Here is a 12923-nt window from a genome sequence, read left to right on the forward strand (position 1 = left end):
CAGTCACCTGTAGTTAGGGGGAAGAGAGGTGAGTGTCTTCTACCAGGCCTCTGTGAGCCTAGCGCTCAGCATTTGTGGGCGAGGGGTGGTGAGACAGGCAAAGAGGCCCACAGCAAACGCTCTTTGGCCATCCTACCGTTATTGAGTTCCCTAACTCAGAAGTTGGGTAGAAATAAAGGCGTCATCCTGGCAGGAATGTTTTCAAAACCCCTCTCCCAGCGTCCTCACGTTCAAAGCTTAAGACTTGGAGAATGGTGGTCGTCAGGTAAATGATGCTATGGGTCCTGTATTCCAGAACTGGCACGGGTGAATCTGGCTCTGGGTTAGACTGCAGTGTGAACTGAGCAGTGACCCAAGGTCTCTCCTGTTGGCAGTGGGGGAAGTGAGAAGTAGGCTCCATGAAATGAGTCTACCTGTTCAGTTGAAAGTAAAATCTAGAGGATTGGAACATGTCAGCAGCCATTTCTGACATCATGGACCCAGGATTCTGACTAAAACACTCAAAGACATAACTCTATAGATGGTCAGAAAAGAGAGTGTCCATGGACCTTCAACTGCCCCTCTCCTTTGTTTATAAGTGTTGGCCACTCCCCCAGGCATGTACTCACTCTGGAAATGTCAGTACCATGGCCACAAAATACTGCCCAATGTACAGAACCCCAAGAACCTTATCAGGAAAGGAAAGCAATAATCCAACGCCTGAACCCCGGTTTCTCTCACCAAACTCTTCACTTTCCAGTCTCTAGGCCAGGGCAGTTCTTCCACCAATCACTATGTTTGCACCACCCAAGCACATTTGAGCTTAACAGGATTATCACACCTCACAGACACACAGCTGACTACTATTATTTGGAAAGGGTCAGGTGAAAACCCTAGAGCAGTAGTTCAACCTAATGGCTCCCAGCCTCCCAAATGGGGCCATGGGAGGCTGGGGCAGAGTCAGAGAGCAAGAGAAACTAGGAAAGGGGATGAGAAAGAGTGAGGATCAGACAAAGACAAGCAGACACCCAGACTGGGATCTGGGCAAAGGAAGAATCAGTAGACTCTAGGAAAACACCCATTGGTGCCACCCTGCCACCTCCGGCCTGGGCTCTGTTTAGGGGTCTGGTCAGTCCTGAGAACGTCTTCGAGGAGGTAAAAGATATGAAAGCAGCCAGGGTGACAGCTCCCAGCTTAGGAGGAGATAAGAGGAGGAATCATCAGTGCACGCGGTGTAAACCAGGAGCCCAGCCAGCCAGAGCACAGGCTTGTGGCCCGCTGGGGCCTCACACACCCCGCAGTCCCCGGCCCCTGGCGACGAGACTCTGCCAGGCCCACTTAGCTAGCCGTTCCAATGGCTGCGGCCGCAGGTTGCTCGAGCCTGTGGTGTCCGCCCAGCATTGTGAACTCTCTTAAACCAGCGCAGTTTGAAAACAAACACGTGCAGCTTCCCCGCCACACTATTTTGGGAGCCAGGCCAGCCACTTTCACAGGCCGGAGCCTTTGCGCGGTTTCCTCCTCAGCCCTTGAGGGCGGGGGCGCGTCATGCATATTGATGAGCACGTGGAACCACGGGCCACGGACCACGCATGCGCACTGTTCGCCCAGCCTGTCTTGGTGATTTGGAAAGCGCCCCGCGGGGTTGCGGGGTGGAGCTGGGGGCTTCTCGCACGCTGCCGGCCAAGCCTTCTGTGGAGGTGCTGTGTGGGAGTCTATTTCACCGCCTACACCAACCCCCGAAATCTGTGTTTCCATACTTTCAAGAAATTCTCCAAGGCAAAAATTTCTTTTTACGCACACTTCACCCCACCTCTAACCTTTCTCCACAGCTTTCAGTTTTCTTTGCCAGAGCTAGGATTTTCCTGGATGGACAGAAAAATTGAAAAAAAAAAAATCGCGATGTGCGGTTCTTTCACTGTCTACGTCCCTGTTTTCTGTAGCTTAATGGGAATTGTAACACAAAAGACAGATGTAAAATAACAAATTTTTAAAAAACGTTTATGTTTACTAAGGTCGGACGCCTTTCAAAGTGTGGTTTTGGTGGTGGCTATTGTTTTTAAAGATGTAATTCCAACGTTTATACTCATGCTCGATAGTTGATTCTTGTGTATGCTGTAGGTGAAAATATCACTGTAACTTTCACAACCGTGGACTCTCCTGCATGTGCTTACACAGATGCCCTACAGCCATCAGAGGCAGCCAAAATACTGTGGACAGTTGACAGACAGTCGTCTCCGGTATCTTCACCGCCAAATGCCATTTCCATACTACACAGCTAAATCTGATTTCTTAGTCTTGAAAAACTCACCTTTAGTATGGCATCAATTGGAAACTTCATACTGTTTTCGTTCCTCATTCTACAACCTTAGGAACTGATGACAGATTTTAGCTTGCACAGTAAAAGTAACCCCTGGTTTGGCCTGTTGTGTTTCCTCATGCTGAGGGAGAGATTCTGGAGCAAACCAGCCTTGCAAAGATTTAAGGCGAACATTATTCATAAGTTGTTCCTGTTATACCATTATATTTGCAATAAACTTTCAGAAAAAGGCTGGAAGCATGTGACATAAGAGTGAGCATTTTTGTTATTTCTTGCCCCAAACTACTTCACACCATTTGAAAAAAAAATAGATTGCCATATGATTACCCCATAAAAATCTTGCTTTCTATATCTAACCAGTTCAAACGGGTACATATTACAGACAATGATGGGGTGGTTAAAAAGCTAAAAGAGAGAGCACCATGGGTAATGTGAACCTTCAGTGGCTGAACTGGCACAAAGGGGATGAATCTTTCCATTGCCACTCTATTTTCAAGAATTCTAAAACCAAAAATAGTGATATCAACTGTGACCATCTTCATGAAAACAACACTTTTTCCCCCTGCCATGAACACATAGTTCTAAGAACTACACGTGATGCTATGAGGAGGCAAAAACTCTGTACCTGGAGAAGAGGAGATAAATTTGCAGTTAGTATTTTAAGTTAGAAAGGGAAAGAAATGTAACCTGGGAATGTGTAAGATCTGATGTCTTCATATATAGTCCACAAACAATCAAAGGCACAAGCTCAGTGCCTTTATTTTGAGTGTGCCAGACTTCATACAAATAACTCTTCAAAATATCTTAAAACTGAATCTGCTCTTTAAGGTCCAGGGCCTTCTCCAAGTCATTTCCTGAAAAGCATTATGCTCAGGTACCAACTACACCAGCATGGACTCATAAGGGATCCCAGACACTAATTAACTGTTGGCCTCAAAAAAAGGAACTTCTGGAAGGTTTGGGGGCTAAGTGAGGTATTTGTGGGGTGCAGTCCTGTTGCCAGCCCTTCAAAAGTTCTGAGAAAACTTCACAATCAACAAATAAAAATATCTAAATGCCAGACCCATCAGCAAAGAAGGTTAGAGGTATTTTCATTGTCAGCTAAAGACAAACACACACACACACACACACACACACGCACACACACACATACACACACCATAAGCAGATGGGGCAATTGAAAGGTTATATCTTTCTTTTGGAGGTGGTTTGCTTCTTAAAGGTTAACGTGAATGCTTGACTTTAAAAAATCAAAATCATCAGCTGCAAATGCTTAAAGCAGTTGGGGGTAGCTTTTGAAGAAGAAAACAAAGGGTCTGAAATGTTTGAAAATTACTTAGTCCCCATATAAATGGTGCTTGTATATTTATATGCTTCCTCTATAAATGTACACACACATACCACAACTCATTTCTCTTCGTTTCTCAAATATGATTGCTTTTACTCAGGCATTTTCTGTTGATAAAACATAACTGTTTAATAACTTGTTAGCTGTTCTAACCATTTGATAGTATCCAGAATACAATGCAGTTGCAATATGAACCAGGACGGCCTTCGAGCCTAAGTCAAAATCTACAGCTACACACAGAAACCAGCCATTTGCAGCATCTTCTGCTCCTGCTAAATAGAGTCTAACAATATATTTCGCTGTTCACATTCATGTATTTCAAAACCTAATAGCCCATGAAGAAAAGTATGAAGAATACATCTCAAGAAGCAGACATTAAAGGTACCAGCAAAATAATAGGCTACATTTAAGTTTGAAGCATTATTTTGGACCACATACATCATTAATGACTTTTTCTTTGTGGTGGGTATTGGAAGAGAGAATTCAGAGGGGGGCTGGTATAAATGTTGGCTTCCATTACAAAAGTTAGTTTTCTTGTGAGTGAGATAATTCACAAATATACACACACAGCACTCCGGAAATGGTTTTTGAAAAATTATTTGGCCTTCAAAATCTAAATAAATATTTGAAGTATCAAGTAGTTCTGAAGTAAACATTTACCCCTAAAATTTATCTTTAAAATATCCTACTTAAATCATATGTCATAGTGTGATATTTAATTATTACACTATGCTATTAAAGCAATAGAGGCATCAGGTACATAACAAGACTTATAATTCCAAATTTGCAGTAAATTGGAGGAATGGTAAAAGCAAAGATCATCTTATTATTTACTATCTTCTTAAAGGCATTAGCAAAATTACAAAAGTACCATTATTATTATGAGTATGATTATCATACTTGTATCAGGTTATATCAGGTTCCCAGGCAATCTAATCTCAAGGATTTTTAATTCAGGTGTTATCTTGCCTAGAGAGATAAGCTGTCTTTACTCCTCTTTCTATTTTTAACTATTGACCCAATGTCTGGACTCACTTCAAATAGTACTCTTGTTAATAAATTTCAAACCTCTAAGGCCAATTGGGGCCAGCTTTTGGTTCACAACTTTTTGGAGCTAGCAGTAATTCCTGCTTCAACTTCCTTAAATCTCTCCAAACATTGCAAGGTGGCGCTCTTTTCATGAAAGGTCAATATTACTGTTATAATCAGAATATCATTTTTTAAAAAGTTAAACACCACCATCCCCAGTTTTTGATGTGCTACAGGAAGTGCAGCAAATTGCTTCCTCAGCAAAGAACATTTGTTGACTAAAAGTGACAAATACAGATAGCAAGAGATGAAAGGACAAGTCAACAAAGGATTTTTAAAGAGAATTTAACATTTTTTATTCTGTAACTGGTCAAACTTCACTCTAAAATAGATGTATCTTAAGAGGTTTTCATACTTTGTAGGGTTTCCCCTCATGTTTTCCTTGTTAGAGTCAATATGGCCTGTGGCTTTCTGAACACACATAGTATATTAAAGAAGCAGGTCCACTTTCCTCCTTACCCACAGCTAGGTCAGTTTCTGCCGCCGGCTCTAACACATCCACACCCTTGCAGCTACAGCCAAGGGCCTGATTTGTGATCTCTGGCTACGTTGTCTGCCTAATGGGGCGATCATGCAAGCTACAACCAGAAACAAAGAAGCCTGCGTTCCAACCAGCGCAGCTAACTTCACGGAAGCAGCATAGCTTGCAAATCTATCAAACTAAACTGCAAGAAAGACAATCTGATTTAGAGAAAAGGCGTTCTGCTACAGTCATTAAGCACAAGTAATTTAGATTTTTTTATATTGTCTCCTCATTTACAAATTTACTGTATCAACGCCAGCCAATGGAACGAATTTCTTAAGTAAATGAGAAATAAATAAAAGAGATAGAAAGATAATCAAATTACATAAAATAAACCTCTTCCCTAGATGTATTTTTGAGAGAACTAACAATAGTGGCAAAATTATAGGAATAATAACATATAATAGGAAGTAATTAATTTAAATTAGTATCATGTTTGAAGAAATATAAGTGAAATGCTTTATGGATGTTTACTTTTGTACAAAGAAGGAAGGCCTGGAAAAGCATGTATTGACATCCTGAAAATTAGTTATGGCCATAAATAGTTTAATTGAAGACAGCAAATTTAAAATTTGATATTGTAAATCTGCAACTTGGTTTCAGCCTGGGGAATTTAATTTGGGGGGCAGCGGAACCTTCCCTGCAAGTTCATTTGAAACGCTGTAGAGCAAGCCCCTGAGCTTCTGACAATTCGCCTACATTAATATTGATGTCTCCTGTGCAATCTATTTCTGTTATTTTTATGGTTGTTATTCTACGTCTGCAAAGGTCATTTAAATTATACTGCGGCCGAAAATTTGTTTCATAAATTTTGATATAAATACTAATTACATCCTCTCAGAGAGCCAGCAGGGTAGCGTTCATTTATCACGTTTATATGACCTGCAATGACAGAAAGGGAAGGCTAGGGAGACTGGAGAGCTTTTCCGGAGACCCACTAAGACAGGCAGAAGAGGCAGCAGGTTGCTTGTGGGTGAAGAAGAAATTCCTACCACAATCACTGAGATTTAAGAATCTTTAATAAGGTACGAAAGATTACCAAACAGTTCTGGAAACTAAAGTGTACATACGAGTTCTTCTAGCCATAAATATTGAAGAGCTGTAACATGGATAAACCGGCCCTTTACATGCGGATAAATATGGAAACTAGGAATTATATACATTATGTGGTTGTATCTTTTGCCAAAAGTAACGGACAGTTATAGTTTATATCTTTTTAATATCACTTTACATAAACAAATGGAACAGTTTGACACGCAGATCCAGGCTCGGACTATACGAATTCTTGACAGGACGTGAAACAACATTTTACTGCACTAAAGTACTTAGACTTTGGGACGAAATGTTTGCACTTTATACAAAAAAAAAAAAAAGCACATTAATACCAATAATATTCTGTTAGGTCGACGTGGAGACTGTAATCGTACAAAGTAATTCACATTTTGGTACACATTTACTAGAACATTCTTGCCATTCAGTACAAACAGTTGGCTTTCGGCCGCCCACCCCTCCCCCTCCCCCTCCCCCCACCCGCTGGGCCCCTCCCCCTCCCCCAATGCAAAGACCACAACTCCACGATCCCACCCACCCGCTCCAACCAAGATATAACTATTTACAGAATTCAACAGTACAGTTTTAAGCTAATAATTCTGTATTTACAAGACAGCAAAGCAAAAAAAAAAAAAAAAAGGAAGCCCTAGAGAGCCCGTTCTGATCAGACAAGAAACTGGCCTCCTGAGTTGGCGGCATTTGGTCCGGCGGCCGCCTCCTCCTCGACCCCCCCCCACCCCCCCGCACCAGGGCTACCAAGTCTTTTCCAAAAAAAAAAAAAAAAAAGGAAAAAGAAAAAAAGAAAGAAAGAAAGAGAAAGTAAAAGAAAAATTTTTAAAAGGTTTGATGCTTCCTTTCTCTTACTCGTCCTAGGTCTATTGGCAAATTTAAAAAAAATAGGATTGCGGGATCTGTGTGGGGGCTGTTTTTATTCGCAGGGTTCTTTCAGTAATATTCTGTATACGTGTGTTTCAGTCTCTTAAATAGGGGTTTGTTCGGTGTTTTGTTTCTGATTTTAAACGTACCATTCGTTAAAATTGGAAGAGAGCGCGCTGTGGCCGGCTGTGTGGTGGACCGCGGAGGAGGAGGGTGACAAGGAGCTGGTGGTCGGGTTGTCTGTGGAGGGAGACACGATGGTGGGCGGCGTGGAGGACTCATAGCCAGAGCTGGCGGCCGGTGAAGGCTGCGAGCCCTGCGAGGAGGATTCGTGGACCTGCAGGAATAAAGTCTCGTTTTTACGGAGATAAAGAGCCCGCGCGGCGGCCACCCTGAGCGGGTGAAGGCCGCGTGCACCCCTGCTCCTGCAGCCCTGGATCCCCCTGAATGCCAAAGAGGCCGGACCAGCCGGACTTGGGCTTGGTTTTTCCTCCACTGCCCTGCAGAGGCCGCGCTCCAGGCAAGGACAACACCCCCAGGGCTCACAAAAGAAAAATTGGTCTGGGAAGGGGAAGACTCGATTTGAGGCCAGAGCCTGGAATAGTTCCCTCCCTGAACTTTGCTTGCAGAGGTTGAGGTGAGCAAGAGCTCAGGCCTGGGCGCAAGCCCCCAACTCTCCCGCTCAACGCTGCTAGCCGCAATGGCGGCAGCTTTGGCAGAGTCAGCCAGATGCTAAAGCCCTAGCTCCCTAGCTCTGGGCCAAATTCAGTGACGGCCTCTGCTCAAATGCTCACTTCTTTTCACTTTTATTATGAAACTTACTTTCAAATGGCCTTGGCCCCCGCACCCTTGTCCGCTTTTCCAGCCCCCCGCCCTGCTCTCTCTTACCAGCCCCACTCAGCAGAGTGGAACTGCTTCCTCTGGCTCCCGCCACCGCCTGCCTGTCACTCGCCGCCCGACCCCGGCCTGAGAGCTTAGAGGGCTCCTTCCTCCAAGGTAGGCGGCGAGAGAGCAGCGATTACCTTCATGTGTTTGCGAAGCGAGCTGGGGTGCGTGTAGGATTTGTCGCACATCTTGCAAAGATAGGGCTTGTCGCTCGTGTGCACGTGCATGTGCTTCTTGCGGTCGCTGCTGTTAGCGAATCGCCGGTCGCAGCCCTCGAACTCGCACTTGAAGGGCTTCTCCCCTGGTGCGAAAGGAAACAGAGGGGTCTGATTAGAACAAATCCCGCGGCCGTTTTTCAAAAATTAAAGAAATGGAAAAAAGTAAAACAAAATAAAAAGCCAGCAGCCCCGGATTAGCACTTTGCAAGCTTAGAAACCTGGGACTTCAATAAATTCATTTATGTCTAATGGAATTATAAATATCTTAACTAAACTTTAACTCCCAATACATTAGGATCTACATTTTATTTTTAGTTTTAAAAAAATATTATTAGTGATAGTCTTTTTTAGATTTCAAAGTAGCAAAGATTCCAAAGTAGCATCAGGTCTGGAAGCTGGTTTTTCCGCTGAGGGCTATACACACAATTTCGGGTTGCTTCTACCTACCTCTTGGTTTCTAGTTTTCATGTTGGGGCCGATTCTCCTGCTGTTTTGCTCTTCTCTCCTCCCCCTACCCCCTCCCCGACGCTCCACACCCCCTTATCACCTCCCCCACCCCACCCCCTACATACATTCACATTTTCATAGCGTAATCTGGGCCAGAGGGAGCTCCGCGCCTTAAATTCTTCCTTGACTCGGCCATTAAACCTGAAGTTCTAAGCTTGGTTCTTAGACCTCTCCCATGCAAACCAGAACAGGGAAGGAGACGGAATCTCCAGCCTGTGGGCACAAGGGGCCCAGAATGTCCAGCCTGACCCCAGACTACAGCCCTGAGCTCCCCGGGAACTTTTTTTTTTTTTTAAACTGTTGCCGACCTATGCCTTTATTATTTTTAAAGGCCAAAACAGGGAATCTGGTGTTTTGAAAATAGCTCCCATAAAATCTAATTGTCAAAAACGACCTCTAGTCTTCCATCGACTCTCCCCACCCCCCTAGCCCACTCTTAAAATCAGTCACTACTAAAATTGGGCTCTTCAAATATGAATAAGCCTCTAAAAGCACCTTCAATCCTAAATTACTTCTATGCCCCTTTCTGTTTTGTTTCTTTCTACGCCCCTTAACCCAATCTGTTCAATTTTCTCAGCCCTTTCCTTTGGCAAAATCCTCAATGAAGTGTGTGGAGAGGGATGTTGGTAGCAAGCAAGCCTTTCGACTTGTCTGCAGCCTGAACGGCTGGCGCCTCTGCAGCTGCCCAGAGCCAGTCACCTCTCCAGGCTTTGAGCGCACCAAGGGATCCGCCAAACCAGGCTTGGCTTCCTATTCTCCCGACCTTTTTTGATCCTCATTTTTAAAATCTTTATTCCCATATCCTTCTCGTTCGCCTTCTCACTTTTTTTTTTTTTTTCATAATTTCAAGCCCCAAACTAAAAATTAGCGCACACTGCTCCTGCCTCCTAGAATCTGACCCGGGGGACCCACCGAGGCTGGTTTTGTGCCCTGGCCGCTGACTTTCGAATTTTGGGTCCCAGGCCTAGGATGGGGGTATAGGGGTTGTAAAGCTGTTTCCGTACCTGTATGCGTCCTTTTATGGATCTTTAAGTTCTCGGAGCGCGCGAAGACCTTGCCACAGCCAGGGAAGGGGCAGGGGAAGGGCTTCTCGCCCGTGTGCACGCGGATGTGGTTAACCAGTTTGTATTTGGCCTTGAAGGGCTTGCCCTCGCGCGGACACTCCTCCCAGAAGCAGATGTGGTTACTCTGCTCCGGACCGCCGACGTGCTCCACCGTGACGTGCGTGACCAGCTCGTGCATGGTGCTGAAAGTTTTGTTGCACGACTTTTTGGGGTTGGCCAGCTGCTCCGGCTCGATCCACTTGCAGATAAGCTCTTGCTTGATGGGTTGGCGCATGTATCGGAAGAAGGCGCCGGCGCCGTGGTGCGCGGCCATGTTCACGTTCATGGGCCCGTAGCCGTGCAGTTGCGGCGCGGCATAGTGCTCGGAACGCGGGCTGGTTACTTGGCCGTACTGCTCTGGCCGCGGGTACATGTCCCCTGAGAAGCCGAGCCTCATCTGCCCGTTGACCACGTTGGGCGACGCGTGGCCCGCCGCCTGCTCGTGAAGCCCAGGGAAGAGGAGGTGGCCCGCGGCGTCCGTGTGGCCGTGTGGGCCCCCGAAGCCCCCGGCCGAAGCGGCGAAGAGGCTGTGCTGTGCGCTGGCTGCCGCTGCCGCGTCGCCAAATCCCCGGTTGCGGAACAGAAAGTCCCGCGTGGAGTTGAAGGCTGCGCTGGAATAGGAGCCTACGTGGCCCGGGTGGTGGTGATGGCCCAGGGCCGCGGCAGCCGCGTAGCCCGGCGCCTGCGACGTGAAGGCCGTCTGGCCGGCCGAGGCCAGTTCGTGCGAACTGGGGTTGAGCTTGAAGGCGCCCATGCCGTCGGCGAACGGGTTGATACCCAGGCCCACGTCTCGCTCGGCCACGTCGCCCGCCGAGTGGTGGCGGGACGCGCCAAAGGTGGTCACGCCGATCGCTGGGTACTGGGGGCCGGCGTCCAGGAGCATCGTGGCTGCTCGGGGCGAACCCCGGCCTCCCCCGCCCCCCCCCACCCTCTCCCGCCGAGGAGGGAAAATCGGGAGGAGGAGGAGGAGGAATGAGAGGCGGAGGAAGAGGAGGAAGAAGAGGAGGAGGGAGGGGGAGTCGACCCACCTCGCGAAGTCCTAGCCTGCAGGCAGCAGCGAGGCGCTCCCGGGCGCTCGCCCGGCCAAACGCTGGGAAGCCGGACGGCTGCGGGCCGCGAGTACCACAGGCTCCAGCGCCCGCCAGGCAGACCCAGCCGGCCCGGCTCACACTTTCTCGCCGTTCAGTCTCTGCCGAGAGGGCCTTGCGTCAAGGTTGCCCGGGGAAAAGCATGGAGCATCTCAGCCCCCCAAAAAAACTTCCTCCTGGATTTGTAGCATAGAGGAATGTGAGCGCCAGAGCTGTGACTGCTCGCCCTCTCTCCGCCTCGCGCCGCGCGCCCCTCCTCACTTCTCCACTAGTCTCTCGCCCTTTCTTTTCTCTCTCTCTCTCTCTCTCTCTTTCTCTCTCTCTCCCTCTCCTTTCTCACAGGCTTGTCTCCTCGCTCCTTCACTCTCCTTTTTTCCCTCTCTGCTTTTTGCAAAAAAAAAAAAAAAAAAAAAAAAAAAGTGGGGGGGGAGAAGAAAGAAAGAAAAAGCCAAAGAAAAGGCGCAAATCATGCACAATATTGTCTTTTGCGGTTTATCTTCCTGGGGAGAAACTTTCACCTCCTCAGCCGGGCGGTGAGCGCGAGACTGATAGCAGCAATCATTCCTGCAGATAAATGAATTGAAAGGACGACACCGTCCCCCCCTTGATGAATGGGAGCAGGGGGAGGCGTCACGTGCTGCCGACGCGGGCGCCCATTGGTGCGCCCGCACTCCCCCCGCCTGCAGCCGCCGCGCCAACGGAGGGCGCGCCGAGGCGCCGCGCGCCGCTCATTGGCCCGCCTGCCTCATCAATCCCAGGTATTGTAAAGCGCTTGACATCCCCTTTTGACAAACAGGGCTGCCAGGAGTAGCAACTTTTTTTTAGCCAAATTTTTTCCCTTTTCTCACGGAAAATGTTTTTTGCCACGATTCCTTTTTCTTCTCACAGTCATATACATTCCCCCCACCACCCCCTCGCTCGCTCTCGCTTGCGCTCGCTCTCGTCCTTCCTCAAACCTGCTCTTCGCTGAGCGTTCCGAGGCTTCAGGCGTCTCTGAGACCAGGAGGCGGGATGGGGCTGGTAAATACAGCAAAGGCACTTCCAGAATGTCCCGATTCAGCAACTTTCTTTTCTTTCTTCCCCGGTTCCCCCCTTCAAGGGCAGCAAAGGAGGCTTTTGTTATTTCCTCCTTTTGAAGTTTGCTTCCCTCTTGCCTGTTCCCCCTCCTGTTTATAATTTAAGATCTCCGGAGCACACGGGCACTCGGCTCTCTCTACAAGAAATGTGATTTCTCAGTGTAACCGGTAGCCTCGATTTTTCTCACTTTTATCCGATCAGTCAGACTTCCTGCGCACCTCCCACCCCAGCCAAACAAACACAGGTGAATGAGAGCTCTTAACTTTCCAGGTTGTTGAGGTTTGATTTTTTTTTTTAATGGGAAATGTTTTTGTCAATTTTCTTTTATTTTTCCCTTTCTTGCGTTATTTTTCTCTTTTCTCCTTTTCCCTTGTCTCCCACATCTGCCCCAGCTAACCCTCTCCGTTTGCACTCCTGTTCCCAACCCGGGCCCCTTTCATTCAGGTAAAACTGTAAATTTCCCAACGCGCCATTGTTCATCTGAGCTGCCCAGAGCTCCCTAGAGATCCCCAATACTTTTTTGGTATTTAAATCCCCAATAGATAGGACCAATGTAAATTTTGTGACATTCAAACCTTTTCTAGTTCACAAATCAGTCACCCTTGTCACAGTTATTGAAATTCCGCAACTCGCCACACCAGGACGGTGGAAAAAGCGGGCGCGGTCTTTGTTGCCGACCAGGCTTTTGATCGCCAGAGAAAATTTACTTACCTTCAGATGAGTGAGCAGAAAAAGAAATAACACTCCCTTTGATTTAGTTAGGAAAATGCAGACACTTGGATTCAGTGCAAACATACAACACTCGCTTGTTTTCGCGATGCGGCCCTCGATTAACCTGTCTTTGCCTAGCGCAAAGTCTATTC

At 47.0% G+C, this 12923-nt stretch overlaps 1 protein-coding gene across 1 annotated transcript; it reads right to left on the minus strand.

The window, feature by feature from the left end:
- Positions 1-7321: 7321 nt before the first annotated feature.
- Positions 7322-10778, minus strand: ZIC1 (Zic family member 1). The gene is made up of 3 exons (XM_069473121.1): positions 9797-10778; positions 8205-8368; positions 7322-7519 (listed from the first exon to the last, which is right to left on the minus strand). Exons 1-3 carry the CDS (start codon positions 10776-10778, stop codon positions 7322-7324), a joined length of 1344 nt encoding a protein of 447 aa, XP_069329222.1.
- Between the last annotated feature and the right edge of the window lie 2145 nt (positions 10779-12923).

This window comes from Eulemur rufifrons, chromosome 7 (assembly GCF_041146395.1).
Source record: "Eulemur rufifrons isolate Redbay chromosome 7, OSU_ERuf_1, whole genome shotgun sequence".
Taxonomy (NCBI): Eukaryota; Metazoa; Chordata; class Mammalia; order Primates; family Lemuridae; genus Eulemur; species Eulemur rufifrons.

What these genes read in the sequence shown, in the direction of transcription:
- ZIC1 (XM_069473121.1), bottom strand. Translation starts at nt 10,778, where the DNA reads ATGCTCCTGGACGCCGGCCCCCAGTACCCAGCGATCGGCGTGACCACC. An exon ending in CCATAAAAGGACGCATACAG is followed by an intron (nt 8,369 to 9,796) that starts GTACGGAAACAG and finishes CTTTCGCACCAG; the next exon opens with GGGAGAAGCCCTTCAAGTGC. An exon ending in CGCTTCGCAAACACATGAAG is followed by an intron (nt 7,520 to 8,204) that starts GTAATCGCTGCT and finishes TTATTCCTGCAG; the next exon opens with GTCCACGAATCCTCCTCGCA.